This window comes from Salmo salar, chromosome 03 (assembly GCF_965601325.2).
Source record: "Salmo salar chromosome 03, fSalSal1, whole genome shotgun sequence".
Classification (NCBI taxonomy): Eukaryota; Metazoa; Chordata; class Actinopteri; order Salmoniformes; family Salmonidae; genus Salmo; species Salmo salar.
The window spans coordinates 94,762,934-94,782,500 of NC_138293.1; the positions used below are offsets into that span (position 1 = coordinate 94,762,934).

The 19,567-nt window shown below is 44.6% G+C and overlaps 1 protein-coding gene across 2 annotated transcripts in view; it reads left to right on the forward strand.

The window, feature by feature from the left end:
• LOC106568787 (protein sidekick-2) overlaps positions 1-19,567 on the forward strand; it is a 767,299-nt gene that overhangs the window by 732,107 nt on the left and 15,625 nt on the right. For both annotated transcript variants that reach the window (XM_045715764.2, XM_045715765.2), the window contains exons 32-40: positions 1,078-1,148; positions 1,320-1,455; positions 1,994-2,050; positions 2,501-2,602; positions 2,770-2,885; positions 8,316-8,502; positions 15,111-15,248; positions 18,162-18,323; positions 19,317-19,442. In XM_045715764.2, coding sequence (XP_045571720.1) covers positions 1,078-1,148; positions 1,320-1,455; positions 1,994-2,050; positions 2,501-2,602; positions 2,770-2,885; positions 8,316-8,502; positions 15,111-15,248; positions 18,162-18,323; positions 19,317-19,442 — 1,095 coding nt within the window. The remainder of the gene's footprint in view (positions 1-1,077; positions 1,149-1,319; positions 1,456-1,993; positions 2,051-2,500; positions 2,603-2,769; positions 2,886-8,315; positions 8,503-15,110; positions 15,249-18,161; positions 18,324-19,316; positions 19,443-19,567) is intronic.

A 19,567-nucleotide genomic window follows, 5' to 3' on the forward strand; every position in this document is an offset into this window, starting at 1 on the left:
CCCTGCAAACTCGCTTTCCAAAACCTTTTTCAAATCGTACAAATATTTTGAGAGTTTGCTTAAGTCTGCCTGTGGTGCCAGATGGACAGGGTTTTGAGAGTTTGCTTAAGTCTGCCTGTAGTGCCAGATGGACAGGGTTTTGAGAGTTTGCTTAAGTCTGCCGGTAGTGCCAGATGGACAGGGTTTTGAGAGTTTGCTTAAGTCTGCCTGTAGTGCCAGATGGACAGGGTTTTGAGAGTTTGCTTAAGTCTTCCTGTGGTGCCAGATGGACAGGGTTTTGAGAGTTTGCTTAAGTCTGCCTGTGGTGCCAGATGGACAGGGTTTTGAGAGTTTGCTTAAGTCTGCCTGTAGTACCTGATGGACAGGGTTTTGAGAGTTTGCTTAAGTCTGCCTGTAGTACCAGATGAACAGGGTTTTGAGAGTTTGCTTAAGTCTGCCTGTAGTACCTGATGGACAGGGTTTTGAGAGTTTGCTTAAGTCTGCCTGTAGTACCAGATGAACAGAGTTTTGAGAGTTTGCTTAAGTCTGCCTGTAGTGCCAGATGGACAGGGTTTTGAGAGTTTGCTTAAGTCTGCCTGTAGTGCCAGATGGACAGGCTGCCTAGTGAGGAGGACTGTCTTTCTCCCAGTACAGTGGAGTGACTAGACACAGGTCTCATGAGGATAACCCAGCAAAAACAGCATTGAATCAACATGAACCTGGGTTCAAATAGTTGACATTTTGGCTCAATGAAACCAACGAAATAGTTCCTCATTTGAAAAACCCATTGCTGTCTCTCTGATTGGTTGACTGTACACACCGTACTTCAGCAGTGGCAGCTGTGAGAGCAGCCACTCTGTGTTGTGTTTCAAAGCATTAGGAAGTGTTATCAATATGGCCTGTTGTAAAACAGAAGTACACTGTCCACTGCTGAGGATCTCATACTGAGCGTCAGACAATCACACTGCTTGTGCTTGTTGACACAATAGCCCTACTGTGTGTGTGTGTGTGTGTGTGTGTGTGTGTGTGTGTGTGTGTGTATACAGTGTTAATACAGTCCACCAGTTCAACGATACCCTTATATCTGTCTCCACACAGCCCCAGACAAAGCTCCCACAATCCTCTCTGTTACACCCCACACCACCACGTCGGTGCTGGTCCGATGGGAGGTAAGCGGTACATTTGTAAGGTGCAGTTTTCTCTCTTCTAGATAGTTTCCTTGCCACTGTGTTGTTTTTAAGACTGGTGGTCCAGGCTTGGTTTACTGTAAAACACTTTGTTGATGTTGGACTGGATATAAAAAGGTCTTTATAAATAAATGTGATTGATCCCCCTTCCAGCCGCCTGCTGAGAAGCAGATAAACGGGGTACTGCTGGGGTTCAGGGTACGATACCGGGAGTTACAATACGACCACCTCCGTAGCTTCACCATACGAACCATCAACAGCCCTGCCTCCAACTGGGCCGAGCTCACCGGTGAGTTAACCTCTGACCTCTTTTTGTTTCCTTAACCTTTTCCTCAGCTCTCAGCCTTTGGGTGACTGTGGGTCTACTCTGTTCACACGTCACCATGAAGACCTAACATCAGTCTGCTCCCTCTCTCTCTCTCCTCCCTCTCTCTCCTCCCTCTCTATCTCCTCCCCCTCTCTCTCTCCCCCCTTTCTCGCCTCCCCCTCTCTCTCTCCTCCCTCTGTCTCTCCTCCCCCCTCTCTCCCCCCTCTCTCGCCTCCCCCTCTCTCTCTCCTCCCTCTGTCTCTCCTCCCCCCCTCTCTCTCCCCCTCTCTCGCCTCCCCCTCTCTCTCGCCTCCCCCTCTCCCTTCTCCCTCTCGCTCTCCTCCCTCTCTCTCTCCTCTCTCTCTCTCTCTCTCTCCTCCCTCTCTCTCCCTCCTCCCTCTCTCTCCTCCCTCTCTCTACTCCCCCTCTCTCTGCCTCATTATGGTGGCTGCCCTGACTCCCTGTGTTCTGTCCTCCCTCCTCCCTCACCCCTCCTCCCACCCTGTCCATCACCCTCTAGCCCCCTACAGTGTGAGGAACCTGAGCGAGTCCTCTCTCACCCAGTACGAGCTGGATAGTAAGTCCACTGTATCACAGGAGGCTAGTGGGGAGGAGGGGCTCGTGGTAATGGCTGGAGCGGAATTAGTGGAATGGTATCAAGTACATCAGACACGTTTCCATTCGCTCCGTTCTGCCCTTAAGATGATCCGTCCTCCCCTCAGCAGCCTTCTCGCTCTCTCTGTCTGCCTGCCTGACATTCATCTGTGTATGTAAACGTATGTTTATGTCAGTGTGTGTTTGCCAACATCCCACATCTCTGCTCTTCCTCATTTGTCTTAATATTTAACTATCCTGTCATGGTGTTGTTTTACCTCTTCCTCATCAGGTGTGTCCTGACATTTGACCTCTTCACTTTATCTCTCTGCTTTTCCTTCAGCTCATATAGTTGTATGACCAGTTCCACTGCTGTTGGATGGTCCTCCCAGGCCATTTGTGGACAACTCTTTCTGTGTTTCTCCCCCCACAGACTTGAATAAACACAAGCGTTATGAGATCCGTCTAAGTGTGTACAACGCCATGGGAGAGGGGCCTACCAGCACGCCACAGGAAGTGTTTGTAGGAGAGGCAGGTAAGAAGCGATGATGAGATCAACTTTATTGTCCCTAGTGGTTCCACTGTTCTGGAAAACGAACCCAAGCACAGCTCAACTATTTAAAGGTATTTGACATATGAATTGGACCAGGTCTGACCAATATCACTATCACTATTGAATGTTTATCCTCCACTCCACTCCAGTTCCAACAGCCCCGCCCCAAACTGTGACCATCCAATCATCAACAGCCACCCAGCTGGATGTCACATGGAGCCCGCCTCCGCTTGACTCACAGAATGGAGACATACAGGGGTACAAGGTGAGGATCACATTTTGGGTAATCACTTAACCTGAACCACTTCTAACATGTGGGTCTGTAGTATACCATAATGTAGTATACCATACTGTAGTATAGCATACCGCAGTATACCATACTGTAGAACATGTGGGTCTGTAGTATACCATACTGTAGTATACCATACTGTAGAACATATGGGTCTGTAGTATACCATAATGTAGAACATGTGGGTCTGTAGTATACCATACTGTAGTATATCATACTGTAGAACATGTGGGTCTGTAGTATACCATACTGTAGTATATCATACTGTAGAACATGTGGGTATGTAGTATACCATACTGTAGTATGCCATACTGTAGAACATGTAGGTCTGTAGTATAACATACTGTAGTATACCATACTGAAGTATACCATACTGTAGAACATGTGGGTCTGTAGTATACCATAATGTAGTATACCATATTGTAGTATACCATACCGCAGTATACCATACTGTAGAACATGTGGGTCTGCAGTATACCATAATGTAGTATACCATACTGTGGAACATGTGGGTCTGTAGTATACCATACTGTAGAACATATGGGTCTGTAGTATACCATACTGTAGTATACCATACTGTAGAACATGTGGGTCTGTAGTATACCATACTGTAGTATATCATACTGTAGAACATGAGGGTCTGTAGTATACCATACTGTACTATATCATACTGTAGAACATGTGGGTCTGTAGTATACCATACTGTAGTATATCATACTGTAGAACATGTGGGTATGTAGTATACCATATTGTAGTATACCACACTGTAGAACATGTAGGTCTGTAGTATAACATACTGTAGTATACCATACTGAAGTATACCATACTGTAGTACATGTGGGTCTGTAGTATACCATACTGTAGTATACTATAATGTAGTATACCATACTGTAGAACATGTGGGTCTGTAGTATACCATATTGTAGTATGTCATACTGTATTATACTATACTGTAGTGTACCATACTGTAGAACATGTGGGTCTGTAGTATACCATACTGTATTATACCATACTGTAGAACATGTGGGTCTGTAGTATACCATACTGTAGTATACCATACTGTAGTATACCATACTGCAGAACATGTGGGTCTGTGGTATACTATACTGTAGTATACCATACCATAGAACATGTGGGTCTGTAGTATACCACACTGTAGTATACCATACTGTAGAACATGTGGGTCTGTAGTATACCATACTGTAGTACATGTGGGTCTGTAGTATTTCATACTGTGGTATACCATACTCTAGAACATGTGGGTCTGTAGTGTACCATAATGTAGTATACCATACTGTACTACATGTGGGTCTGTAGTATACCATGCTGTAGTATACCATACTTTAGTATACCATTCTGTAGAACATGTGGGTCTGTAGTATACTATACTGTAGTGTAGCACACTGTAGAACATGTGGGTCTGTAGTATACCATACTGTAGTATTCCATACTGTAGTATACCATACTGTAGAATGTGTGGGTCTGTAGTATACCATACTGTAGTATAAAATAATGTAGAACATGTGGGTCTGTAGTATACCATGCTGTAGTATACCATACTGTAGAACGCGTGGGTCTATAGTATACCATACTGTAGTATACCATACTGTAGAACGTGTGTGTCTGTAGTATACCATACTGGGGTATACCGTACTGTAGTATACCATACTGTAGTATACCATACTGCAGAACATGTGGGTCTGTGGTATACCATACTGAAGTATACCATACTGTAGTATACCATACCATAGAACGTGTGGGTCTGTAGTATACCACATTGTAGTGTACCATACTGTAGAACATGTGGGTCTATAGTATACCATGCTGTAGCACATTTGGGTCTTTAGTATTCCATACTGTAGTATACCATACTGTAGAACGTGTGGGTCTGTAGTATACCATGCTGTAGTATACCATACTGTAGAACATGTGGGTCTGTAGTATACCATACTGTAGTGTAGCACACTGTAGAACATGTGGGTCTGTAGTATACCATACTGTAGTATACCATACTGTAGAATGTGTGGGTCTGTAGTATACCAGTCTGTAGTATACCATATTGTAGAACATGTGGGTTCTTTAGTATACCATACTGTAGTATACCATACTGTAGAACGTGTGGGGCTGTAGTATACCATACTGTAGTATACTGTAGTACACCATACTGTAGAACATGTGGGTCTGTAGTATACCATGCTGTAGTATACCATACTGTAGTACATGTGGGTCTGTAGTATACCATACTGTAGTATACCATACTGTTGTACATGTGGGTCTGTAGTATACCATACTGTAGTATACTGTACTATACCATACTGTAGAACATGTGGGTCTGTAGTATACCATACTGTAGTATACCATACTGTAGAACATGTGGGTCTGTAGTATACCATACTGTAGTATACCATACTGCAGAACATGTGGGTCTGTGGTATACCATACTGAAGTATACAATACTGTAGTATACCATACCATAGAACGTGTGGGTCTGTAGTATACCACACTGTAGTATACCATACTGTAGAACATGTGGGTCTGTAGTATACCATGCCTTTGTATACTGTAGTATACCATACTGTAGAACATGTGGGTCTGTAGTATACCACACTGTAGTATACCATACTGTAGCACATTTGGGTCTGTAGTATTCCATACTGTAGTATACCATACTGTAGTATACCATACTGCAGAACATGTGGGTCTGTGGTATACCATACTGAAGTATACCATACTGTAGTATACCATACCATAGAACATGTGGGTCTGTAGTATACCACACTGTAGTATACCATACTGTAGAACATGTGGGTCTGTAGTATACCATGCGGTAGTATACTGTAGTATACCATACTGTAGAACATGTGGGTCTGTAGTATACCACACTGTAGTATACCATACTGTAGAACATGTGGGTCTGTAGTATACCATACTGTAGTATACCATACTGCAGAACATGTGGGTCTGTGGTATACCATACTGAAGTATACCATACTGTAGTATACCATACCATAGAACGTGTGGGTCTGTAGTATACCACATTGTAGTGTACCATACTGTAGAACATGTGGGTCTATAGTATACCATGCTGTAGCACATTTGGGTCTTTAGTATTCCATACTGTAGTATACCATACTGTAGAACGTGTGGGTCTGTAGTATACCATGCTGTAGTATACCATACTGTAGAACATGTGGGTCTGTAGTATACCATACTGTAGTGTAGCACACTGTAGAACATGTGGGTCTGTAGTATACCATACTGTAGTATACCATACTGTAGAACGTGTGGGTCTGTAGTATACCATACTGTAGTATATCATACTGTAGAACATGTTGGTCTGTAGTATACCATATTGTAGAACATGTGGGTTCTTTAGTATACCATACTGTAGTATACCATACTGTAGAACGTGTGGGGCTGTAGTATACCATACTGAAGTACGTGTGGGTCTTTAGTATACCATACTGTAGTATACTGTAGTACACCATACTGTAGAACATGTGGGTCTGTAGTATACCATGCTGTAGTATACCATACTGTAGTACATGTGGGTCTGTAGTATACCATACTGTAGTATACCATACTGTTGTACCTGTGGGTCTGTAGTATACCATACTGTAGTATACTGTACTATACCATACTGTAGAACATGTGGGTCTGTAGTATACCATACTGTAGTATACCATACTGTAGAACATGTGGGTCTGTAGTATACCATACTGTAGTATACCATACTGTAGTATACCATACTGCAGAACATGTGGGTCTGTGGTATACCATACTGAAGTATACAATACTGTAGTATACCATACCATAGAACGTGTGGGTCTGTAGTATACCACACTTTAGTATACCATACTGTAGAACATGTGGGTCTGTAGTATACCATGCTGTTGTATACTGTAGTATACCATACTGTAGAACATGTGGGTCTGTAGTATACCACACTGTAGTATACCATACTGTAGCACATTTGGGTCTGTAGTATTCCATACTGTAGTATACCATACTGTAGTATACCATACTGCAGAACATGTGGGTCTGTGGTATACCATACTGAAGTATACCATACTGTAGTATACCATACCATAGAACATGTGGGTCTGTAGTATACCACACTGTAGTATACCATACTGTAGAACATGTGGGTCTGTAGTATACCATGCGGTAGTATACTGTAGTATACCATACAGTAGAACATGTGGGTCTGTAGTATACCACACTGTAGTATACCATACTGTAGAACATGTGGGTCTGTAGTATACCATACTGTAGTATACCATACTGTAGTACATGTGGGTTTTTAGTATACCATGCTGTAGTATACCATACTGTAGTATACCATACTGTAGAACATGTGGGTCTGTATATCCCATACTGTAGTGTAGCACACTGTAGAACATGTGGGTATGTAGTATACCATGCTGTAGTATACCATACTGTAGTATACCATACTGTAGAACATGTGGGTCTGTAGTATACCATACTGTAGAACATGTGGGTCTGTACTATACCATACTGTAGTATTCCATACTGTAGTATACCATACTGTAGATCATGTGGGTCTGTAGTATACCATGCTGTAGTATACCATACTGTAGTATACCATATTGTAGAACATGTGGGTCTGTAGTATACCATACTGTAGAACATGTGGGTCTGTAGTATACCATACTGTAGTATACCATACTGTAGAACAGTGTTTGTCAAACCTCTCCTAGACCAAGCTGGTTCCACTTGATCTGTTCCAGAACTGGTACATCTGATCCAACCGGTCAATCACAACACACACACAGACACAATACACACACAAACACACACAACAGACAGACAACACTCACAATACACACAACACACACACACACAACACACAACATAAAACACTTTACGCCATAGATGAAGTAAGTGAAACAACTGACCATATGTGAATATAACCTCTGACCCTTCATCATGTAATATAGATCTATCTGAATATAACCTCTGACCCTTCATGTATTCTAGATCTATCTGAATGTGAATATAACCTCTGACCCTTCATCATGTAATATAGATCTATCTGAATATAACCTCTGACCCTTCATGTATTCTAGATCTATCTGAATATAACCTCTGACCCTTCATGCATTCTAGATCTATCTGAATGTGAATATAACCTCTGACCCTTCATCATGTATTATACATCTATCTGAATATAACCTCTGACCCTTCATGCATTCTAGATTTATCTGAATGTGAATATAACCTCTGACCCTTCATGTATTCTAGATCTATCTGAATATAACCTCTGACCCTTCATCATGTATTCTAGATCTATCTGAATGTGAATATAACCTCTGACCCTTCATCATGTAATCTAGATATATCTGAATGTGAATGTAACCTCTGACCCTTCATCATGTATTATAGATTTACTTCTGGGAGTTCCAGCTGCAGAATGAGACAGAGAGACTGCGTACCATGTTCCTCCCAGAGCTAGGGGTCAAGCTTAAGAACCTGACTGGCTATACCACATACATGATCAGCGTAGCAGCCTTCAACGCAGCAGGGGACGGGCCCCGGAGTCCCCCGACCAGGGGTCGAACACAACAGGCTGGTAAGGGCCATACACACACACACACACACACACACACACACACACACACACACACACACACACACACACACACACACACACACACACACACACACACACACACACACACACACAGCTGGCCAGTAAAGGACACACTAACACACACACATGCACACTGACACACACAGACACACCACCTACAGTATATGTGGTATTGCCCACCAGAGGGCGTTCTCAATAAGCAGGTGAGCTCTAAGCCAGAGCGACTGGGTTAGAGCCAGTCAGTGTACTGTAGTACAGAGTTACAGTAAGAGTAGGAGGCTGACCAACAGCACTGCATCACATCTACTACTGTATCTGTGCTACCCACCACCAGGGTAGCCTAGTGGTTAGAGCGTTGGGCTAGTAACCGAAAGGTTGCAAGTTCAAATCCCCGAGCTGACAAGGTACAAATCTTTCATTCTGCCCCTGAACAAGGCAGTTAACCCACTGTTCCTAGGCCATAATTGAAAATAAGAATTTGTTCTTAATGGACTTGCCTAGTTAAATAAAAAATGAGGCTCCCTCTTCTTCTGTATCTTTCTATCTCCCTCTCTCCCACTCACTGTTCCAATGTTCTCAAGTGCCAGTTTGAAGGATATGCTCAAGACCCTGTTTCCAGCCACAGTAGCACTGCATGAGAAACAGATGAGAGCTTTCAGCTCTGACTCAGTGGTTCTCAGTAGTATGCACTACACACTGTGTAACTATCTCAACTGTAACTGTGTGACTCGTATCTGTCTCTCTCTCTCGTCATGCCTCTTTCTCTCTATCTCTTTCCTGAAGTCCCAGATCAGTTTGAAGGATATTCTCAGGACCCTGTGCCCTCTCTGTCCTCAAGTCCCAGTTCAGTTTGAAGGATATTCTCAGGACCCTGTGTCCTCAAGTCCCAGTTCAGTTTGAAGGATATTCTCAGGACCCTGTGCCCTCAAGTCCCAGTTCAGTTTGAAGGATATTCTCAGGACCCTGTGCCCTCTCTGTCCTCAAGTCCCAGTTCAGTTTGAAGGATATTCTCAGGACCCTGTGGCCTCTCTGTCCTCAAGTCCCAGTTCAGTTTGAAGGATATTCTCAGGACCCTGTGCCTTCTCTGTCCTCAAGTCCCAGTTCAGTTTGAAGGATATTCTCAGGACTCCAGTCACAATATCTCACTCCAGGAGAAACGGATGAGAGCTGTCAGCTTGAGTCACTGGTATTCAGCACCAGGGACACGTACTGCACAATACAGATTGTGTAAGCGTCAATGTTGTCCCCTTCCCTTATAGTAAATAGGACATATATGGGACAAGTTTGGACCCAGGATATGGGAACTGACAGTCAAGGGGGTGAGGGGGGGTTTGAGTCTTATTAAGGATTTGACAGCTACTACTAACGTTTTCATGGGGAAATCACAGGGGTGGAATGGAAGCCTGATGACTCTATAGAGCAAGAGGAGGAGGAGGGGAAGAAGAGAAGGATGGTACTGTATAGGGTTGAATATTTTCCCAGTATTTTACAAATGTTTCATCCTGAGAATAAATCACTTTTCTCCCGGGTAACCCAGTATTTTCCGCCAAAACCATACATTTATTCAAAAGCATATGAAGCATATACTGTCTGGATTTGATAGAAATAAAAAATAAAGCCCATAGATGTAGCTAGCTATATGCTCTCTTGGGTAAATACATGAAACTAGCTCCAGTAGGCTAATATTTTTGAGTGTGAACTGTATTACTGTACTGCATTGTATTATACTGTATTACTGCATTGTATTATACTGTATTATACTGTATTACTGCACTGTATTATATTATACTGTACTGTATTATACTGTATTACTGCATTGTATTATACTGTATTACTGTACTGTATTATACTGTATTACTGTACTGTATTGTATTATACTGTATTACTGTACTGTATTGTATTATACAGACTGGAATTACGCGCTTCGTTCAAACCATGATAAAGCAGGGAGAGAACTTGATTCTGGTGCAGCACATGCAGACTACAACGTTCCAAGTATAGGTGTCAGGGGCATCGTAAAGGACAGACCAAGGCGCAGCGGGTATCGTGCTCATCTTCTTTTTTATTACGAGTGAACACTTAAACAAAAATAAACCAATGCCAAACAACAGTTCCGTAAGGACACAAGGACTATACGAAAAACAACCACCCACAAAACACAAAGGAAAAGAGGCTGCCTAAGTATGGCTTCCAATCAGAGACAACGAAAGACACCTGCCTCTGATTGGAAACCACACTCGGTCAAACCTGGAAAACGGAACATAGAAAATGAAAACTAAAACCAAAATCCCCTAAACCAAAAACCCCAAAACACACAAAACAAACACCCCCTGCCACGCCCTGACCATACTACAATGACAAAAGACCCCTTTACTGGTCAGGACGTGACAATAGGCTAGCGAATTAGATTTTAATTTAGAAATATAATAGGGCCTATTTGTATAATTATTAGGCTGAGGCGTTACATATCTTTCATAACATTTCCCCTAATGTTATTAGCCTTCCTCCTCTTTCACTCTCTAGTGTTGCCTCATTCCATCCTCGCTTTCAACAGTTAAATGAAAGACGTTTCATTGTCCTTATCTTCATCATTCTAATCACATCCTTGAATAATGCAGGACTAGAATGAGATGCAGAGGGCTTTCACTTCTCTTCACGAAGAATGAGTGGTTGGTTATGCGTCTGAATAAATAACTACTACAGCCTACCGCCATCACACGTTCACTCTTCTTTCAGACTACCAGTGAGTTCTACTGGCTGCTCTTCTTTCAGACTACCAGTGAGTTATATTGGCTGCTCTTCTTTCAGACGGCCAGTGAGTTCTACTGGCTGTTCTTCTATCAGACTACCAGTGAGTTCTACTGGCTGCTCTTCTTTCAGACTACCAGTGAGTTCTACTGGCTGCTCTTCTTTCAGACTACCAGTGAGTTCTACTGGCTTCTCATCTTTCAGACTACCAGTGAGTTCTACTGGCTGCTCTTCTTTCAGACTACCAGTGAGTTCTACTGGCTTCTCATCTTTCAGACTACCAGTGAGTTCTACTGGCTGTTCTTCTATCAGACTACCAGTGAGTTCTACTGGCTGCTCTTCTTTCAGACTACCAGTGAGTTCTACTGGCTTCTCATCTTTCAGACTACCAGTGAGTTCTACTGGCTGCTCTTCTTTCAGACTACCAGTGAGTTCTACTGGCTGCTCTTCTTTCAGACTACCAGTGAGTTCTACTGGCTGCTCTTCTTTCAGACTACCAGTGAGTTATACTGGCTGTTCTTCTTTCAGACTACCAGTGAGTTATACTGGCTGTTCTTCTATCAGACTACCAGTGAGTTCTACTGGCTGCTCTTCTTTCAGACTACCAGTGAGTTCTACTGGCTGCTCTTCTTTCAGACTACCAGTGAGTTATATTGGCTGCTCTTCTTTCAGACGGCCAGTGAGTTCTACTGGCTGTTCTTCTATCAGACTACCAGTGAGTTATACTGGCTGTTCTTCTTTCAGACGGCCAGTGAGTTCTACTGGCTGCTCTTCTTTCAGACTACCAGTGAGTTATACTGGCTGTTCTTCTATCAGACTACCAGTGAGTTCTACTGGCTGCTCTTCTTTCAGACTACCAGTGAGTTCTACTGGCTGTTCTTCTATCAGACTACCAGTGAGTTCTACTGGCTGCTCTTCTTTCAGACTACCAGTGAGTTATACTGGCTGCTCTTCTTTCAGACTACCAGTGAATTATACTGGCTGCTCTTCTTTCAGACTACCAGTGAGTTCTACTGGCTGCTCTTCTTTCAGACTACCAGTGAGTTATATTGGCTGCTCTTCTTTCAGACGGCCAGTGAGTTCTATTGGCTGTTCTTCTATCAGACTACCAGTGAGTTCTACTGGCTGCTCTTCTTTCAGACTACCAGTGAGTTATACTGGCTGTTCTTCTATCAGACTACCAGTGAGTTCTACTGGCTGCTCTTCTTTCAGACTACCAGTGAGTTCTACTGGCTGTTCTTCTATCAGACTACCAATGAGTTATATTGGCTGTTCTTCTTTCAGACTACCAGTGAGTTCTACTGGCTGCTCTTCTTTCAGACTACCAGTGAGTTATACTGGCTGTTCTTCTATCAGACTACCAGTGAGTTCTACTGGCTGCTCTTCTTTCAGACGGCCAGTGAGTTCTACTGGCTGTTCTTCTATCAGACTACCAGTGAGTTCTACTGGCTGTTCTTCTATCAGACTACCAGTGAGTTATACTGGCTGTTCTTCTTTCAGACTACCAGTGAGTTCTACTGGCTGCTCTTCTTTCAAACTACCAGTGAGTTATACTGGCTGCTCTTCTTTCAGACTACCAGTGAGTTATATTGGCTGTTCTTCTATCAGACTACCAGTGAGTTATATTGGCTGTTCTTCTTTCAGACTACCAGTGAGTTATACTGGCTGCTCTTCTTTCAGACGGCCAGTGAGTTCTACTGGCTGTTCTTCTATCAGACTACCAGTGAGTTCTACTGGCTGCTCTTCTTTCAGACTACCAGTGAGTTATATTGGCTGCTCTTCTTTCAGACAGCCAGTGAGTTCTACTGGCTGTTCTTCTATCAGACTACCAGTGAGTTATACTGGCTGTTCTTCTATCAGACTACCAGTGAGTTCTACTGGCTGCTCTTCTTTCAGACTACCAGTGAGTTATATTGGCTGCTCTTCTTTCAGACTACCAGTGAGTTATACTGGCTGTTCTTCTTTCAGACTACCAGTGAGTTCTATTGGCTGCTCTTCTTTCAAACTACCAGTGAGTTATATTGGCTGCTCTTCTTTCAGACTACCAGTGAGTTATACTGGCTGTTCTTCTTTCAGACTACCAGTGAGTTATATTGGCTGTTCTTCTTTCAGACTACCAGTGAGTTCTATTGGCTGCTCTTCTTTCAAACTACCAGTGAGTTCTACTGGCTGTTCTTTAAGGAGACAGGCCAGCGGAGCACAGGTGTGTGCGTTTTGCGCAAGACACCGAGGCTGTAAGTTAGAAGCTCATGATGCATCACCCATCATTCATTAGTTAAATATGAGGCTAAATGTATTTCCTGAAAGACATAGGGTAGGCCATCTATATATGGGCCAATATATCAATCTAGAACAGGATTCTGTATTTTAGATGCCATTTGAATGGAATTGGTTGAGAGTGAAAGACAGTGAGAGTGTGCTCTCTCGTACACTGATCTAAAGCAACTATATATGAGAGTTTTAAAACTGCAGCTGCAAAAAAAAACAACATCTTTACAATTAAAAAACAAGGTGACCCCTGAAAGCCAGATGGACATGGGTAAATTAGACATGCATTTATATTACTGTAGCGTAGACTGTGCTGAAGCAAATGTAGGCCTACCTGTCACAAGAACAACAAGTTACGATGAGATGATAGGTCTACGTACTGAGATGGGCTGCCGGTCCCCAGCCTGAGCGTTGATGAGTCATCATGCAGTGACCAGAGAGAAGGCCGTAGACAATCCAGATTTAGACAACGCATATCATTAAACAGTTCCATTTCACGTCATGCTGTTCATGTAAATTATTTATTATAATTTACTGGTTTCTCGCAGTTATTTATCCTGGGAAAATGGAGTGGTTTTGAGCGGTAAATATAGAGGACTGCATTGTTGGTTAAGGGCTTGTAAGTAAGTATTTCACTGTTTAGGTCTACACCTGTTGTATTCGGCGCATGTGACAAATAATTTGATTTGATTTGATTTTAACCCTCGGTAAATCTCAGTAACCGTGTTCTCGCCATTCAACCCTAGTACTGTAGAGGGATCAGGACACATGTGGATTGGGTTGTTCTGACCCAGGTCCAGCCACACTACTGACAGACACAAAGAGGCCTGTGTTCAGTCAGTCACCCCCCTGCAGACAAACACACTAAAACCTCCTCTGTGGTTTCTAGAGGGGAATCAGTTTACAGAATGAATTCCTCTGGTGTTTCCCGCAGCCAGCCTGGCCACCCGGCCTCTTGAAGGACTGTGACATTGCAGAGAGAGGCAGAGGGGATGAAGTACTGAGGAGACCACAGAATATTCTGGCTCCCTGCTCCTCTCTGCTCTGCAGGGCTCTGGAGTTAAAACAGAGAGACTGCAGAATATTCTGGCTCCCCACTCCTCTCTGCTCTGCAGGGTAACTGGGAGAGGAGCCAACCCAAGCCTTGGCAATTTAATGCAGAATTCTCACATGACTTCTGGAAGGTCAGGGGATGAATGGATGATTGTATCTGTCCCAGTCCCCAAGAATAATACTAGTATTGCTTCAGTATAATGACTTTGATGAATGAAGCAGACTGCCAGGATATGGACTAAACTCAATCACATAGTGGCTTTCCAGATAAGGCTTTCAGTAGTGTGTTTGATTTGTACAACAGCATATCCCGGATGGAGGGAGTTGTCACGTGATCTAGGACCTGACAGGACCATGGTGCGCCAGTCTAAGTGTCCTTCACTAACCATGGCTCTCTTTCTCTCTCTCTCTCTTTCTCTCTCTCTTCCTCTCCTCTCCCTCTCCTGTTTCTCTCTTTCCCTCTCCTCTCTCCTCCCTCTCCCTCCTTCCCTCTCTCTCCCCCTCCTCCTCCTCTCCAGCCCCCAGTAGACCCAGCTTCCTCCACTTCAGTGAGCTGACCACCACGTCAGTCAACATGTCGTGGGGAGAGCCAGGCCAGGCCAACGGCATCATCGAGGGCTACCGCCTGGTCTACGAGCCCTGCACACCTGTTGATGGTGAAACACACACACACACACACACACACACACACACACACACACACACACACACACACACACACACACACACACACACACACACACACACACCACACACACACACACACACATGAAAGCATGCGCACACACACAGTCTCATGGATGGTGAGACACACTCACGAGTGTTGATAGTGAGAAAACACACATACACATGAACTTATGCACACGCACACACACAGACACAGACACACACACAGGCTCATGGATGGTGAGATACACACACACTTACATATACACACACACGCACGCACGCAAACATGCACACACAGACAAACAAACACACACAAACACAAACACACACTCACACACCCATGGACGGTGAGAACCTCTGGAGCCTGGAAGGCTGGAAGGCTGTTAGTTACTTTGTTATGCCTTTAAACTACCCAGATAGCTAGATAGTTTACTATCAGTCTGTGAGATGATTTACAGTCATAAGCTAGCATCACCGCTGCCATGGTCTTAGATTGCTGTCCTAATCTGTTACAGCTGGGTAGGTCTATGCCGACCCTGTGGCCACATGCAGTCAGCTTGTTTACAACTTCTTCTCTCTCCTGTTGAGAGAAAACCCAGCTAATAGCTGGTATGTGTGGTTGGGTCTCCAGATTCCTTAGTAATTAGGAACAGACAGGGGTGATGGTTTGGGAATGGGAGATAGAGAACCTCTGTGGTCCCAGGCCTGTTGGCCACTAATGGGTTCTATCTGGCCCCTAGAGCAGTCAGCCTTGTGGGAGAGAAAGAGGCACAGCAGGGTCTGGGATGGTGGAGGAACATGTCTCTCTATCTGGAGGGGTGCAGTGATAGGTCACATCTGTTTATTAGGGACACTCACGCTCATTTACCATGCACTGTCAGTAGGGAGGTGGAAAGGTGCTACCATGCACTGTCAGCAGGGAGGTGGAAAGGTGCTACCATGCACTGTCAGTAGGGAGGTGGAAAGGTGCTACCATGAACTGTCAGTAGGGAGGTGGAAAGGTGCTACCATGAACTGTCAGTAGGGAGGTGGAAAGGTGCTACCATGCACTGTCAGTAGGGAGGTGGAAAGGTGCTACCATGAACTGTCAGCAGGAGGTAGAAAGGTGCTACCATGAACTGTCAGCAGGGAGGTAGAAAGGTGTGATATGTAGGTTGTGTGTCCATGTGTTAGTGTGTTTTGTGTGTCCTTGAGTGTGTGCAAAGGTCTGCTTGTCTGTCCATGTATAGTGGTGTGTGGCCTATTGCATTCAGAAAGTATTCAGACCCTTTGACTTCTTCCACATGTGTTACGTTATTCTAAAATTGATTAAATTGTGATTTTTTTCACTCATCAATCTACACACAATGACATAATGACAAAGCAAAAACAGATTTTAGACATTTTTGTAAATATATTTAAAATAAGCAACTGAAATCTACATCAGTATTCAGACCCTTTACTCAGTACTTTGTTGAAGCACCTTTGGCAGCGATTACAGCCTCGAGTCTGCTTGGGTATGATGCTACCAGCTTGGCACACCTGTATTTCGGGAGTTTCTCTCATTATTCTCTGCAGATCCTCTCAAGCTCTGTCTGGTTGGATGGGGAGCATCGCTACACAGCTATTTTCAGATGTCCAGAGATGTTAGATCCGGTTCATGTCCGGGCTCTGGCGGGGCCACTCAAGGACATTCAGAGACTTGTCCCGAAGCCACTCCTGCATTGTCTTGGCTGTGTGCTTAGGGTCATTGTCCTGTTGGAAGGTGAACCTTCACCCCAGTCGGAGGTCCTGAGCACTCTGGAACAGGTTTTCATTAAGGATCTCTCTGTACTTTGCTCCGTTCATCTTTACCTCGATCCTGACTAGTCTCCCAGTCACTTCCGCTGAAAAACATCCCCACAGCATGATGCTGCCACCACCATGCTTCACCGTAGGGATGGTGCCAGGTTTCCTCTAGACGTGACTCTTGGCATTCAGGCAAATCTTGGTTTCATCAGACCAGAGAATCTTGTTCCTCATGGTCTAAGAGTCTTTAGGTGCCTTTTGGCAAACTCCAAGAAGGCTGTCGTGCCTTTTACTGAGGAATGGCTTCTGTCTGGCCACTCTGGAGTGCTGCAGAGATGGTTGTCCTTCTGGAAGGTTCTCCCATCTCCACAAAGGAACTCTAGAGCTCTGTCAGAGTGACCGTCGGGTTTTTGGTCACCTCCCTGACCAAGGCCCTTCTCCCCCGATTGCTCAGTTTGCCTGGGCGGCCAGCTCTAGACAGAGTCTCGGTGGTTCCAAACTTCTTCCATTTAAGAAAAATGGAGGCAACTGTTCTGGGGGACCTTCAATGCTGCAGAAATGTTTTGGTACCCTTCCCCAGATCCCTGCCTCGACCCAATCCTGTCTCTGAGCTCTACGGACAATTCCTTCGACCTCATGGCTTTTTTTTTGCTCTGACATGCACTGTCAACTGTAGGACCTTATATAGACAGGTGTGTGCCTTTCCAAATCATGTCCAATTAATTGAATTTACCACAGGTTGACTCCAATCAAGTTGTAGAAACATCTCAAGGATGATCAATGGAACAGGATGCAAATGAGCTCAATTTCGAGTCTCATAGCAAAGGGTCTGAATACTTATGAAAATAAGGTAGTTCAGTATTTTTTATTTTTTATGAATTTGCAAAAATTCTAAAAACTTGTTTTCGCTTTGTCATTATGGGGTATTGTGTGTAGATTGCTGAGGATTCTTTTTTATTTAATACATTTTAGAAAAAGGCTATAACATAAAAAAATGTGGAAAATTCAAGGGGTCAGAATACTTTCCGAAGACACTGTATATTTAGTGTATGTTGTTTAGCTTCTAGCCTCCAGTATCTCCAGCCTGTATCTCTATACTAACTCCTCTCTGTCTCCTCTCCGCTCCATTCCAGGTGTTAGTAAGATAGTCACAGTGGACGTGAAGGGCAGCACCCCCCTGTGGATGAAGATTAAGGACCTGGCTGACGGGGTGACCTATAACTTCAGGATCCGGGCCAAGACACTCACCTACGGGCCGGAGATGAAGGCTAACATCACTACCGGACCAGGAGAAGGTATGTAACACAGTATCTCTGGTCCAGCTAACATCACTACCGGACCAGGAGAAGGTATGTAACACAGTATCTCTGGTCCAGCTAACATCACTACCGGACCAGGAGAAGGTATGTAACACAGTATCTCTGGTCCAGCTACCAGGAGAAGGTATGTTACAGAGTATCTCTGGTCCAGCTAACATCACTACTGGACCAGGAGAAGGTATGTAACAGAGTATCTCTGGTCCAGCTAACATCAATACTGGACCAGGGAAAGGTATGTAACAGAGTATCTCTGGTCCAGCTAACATCACTACTGGACCAGGAGAAGGTAGCCTGGCTGGTCATAGGTCGTGTTCAGTAGGGAACACTGTAGCGAGATGTTTTGCAACAGAAAATGAAGATCTGTGTTCTTATTGGACAAGTTCAGCTACTACCTCCCTGTTTAAAAAAGTGTAAAAATGTTTTCTCCCTACTGCTGGCTTTGTCAGTGCTCTGTTTATCGTATTACAGTATGTACATATCCTGTCCTGCTCCCCACCCCTCCTCTCCTCTCCTCTCCTCTCCCTACCCATCCCCTCCCCACTCCACTCCACCCCTCCTCTCCCCTTCCCTCCTCTCCTCTCCTCTTCCCTCCTCTCCTCTCCCTACCCATCCCCTCCCCACTCCACTCCACCCCTCCTCTCCCCTTCCCTCCTCTCCTCTCCTCTCCCTACCCATCCCCTCCTCTCCCCACTCCACCCCTCCTCTCCTCTTCCCTTCCCTCCTCTCCTCTCCTCTCCTCTCCTCTCCTCTCCTCTCCTCTCCTCTCCTCTCCTCTCCTCTCCTCTCCTCTCCTCTCCTCTCCTCTCCTCTCCTCTCCTCTCCTCTCCTCTCCCTACCCATCCCCTCCTCTCCCCACTCCACTCCACTCCACCCCTCCTCTCCCCTTCCCTCCTCTCCTCTCCCTATCCATCCCCTCCTCTCCTCTCCCCACCCCTCCCCTGCCCACCCCTCCCCTCCTCTCCCCTCCAGGAGCCCCAGGCCCTCCAGGTGAACCCTTTATCTCCTGGTACGGCACGGCCCTCACCCTACACTGGACCAGTGGAGACCCAGGCCGAGCTCCCATTACACGCTACGTCATTGAGGCCAGGCCCTCTGGTGAGTCCAAGGGATATTAGACCTTAGACTTGCCTGGTGCAACTGAACCAATGGAACCAATGGAACCAATGGAACCAGTGGAACCAATGGAACCAATGGAATAGTGTGAAAGTGCAAAACCCACC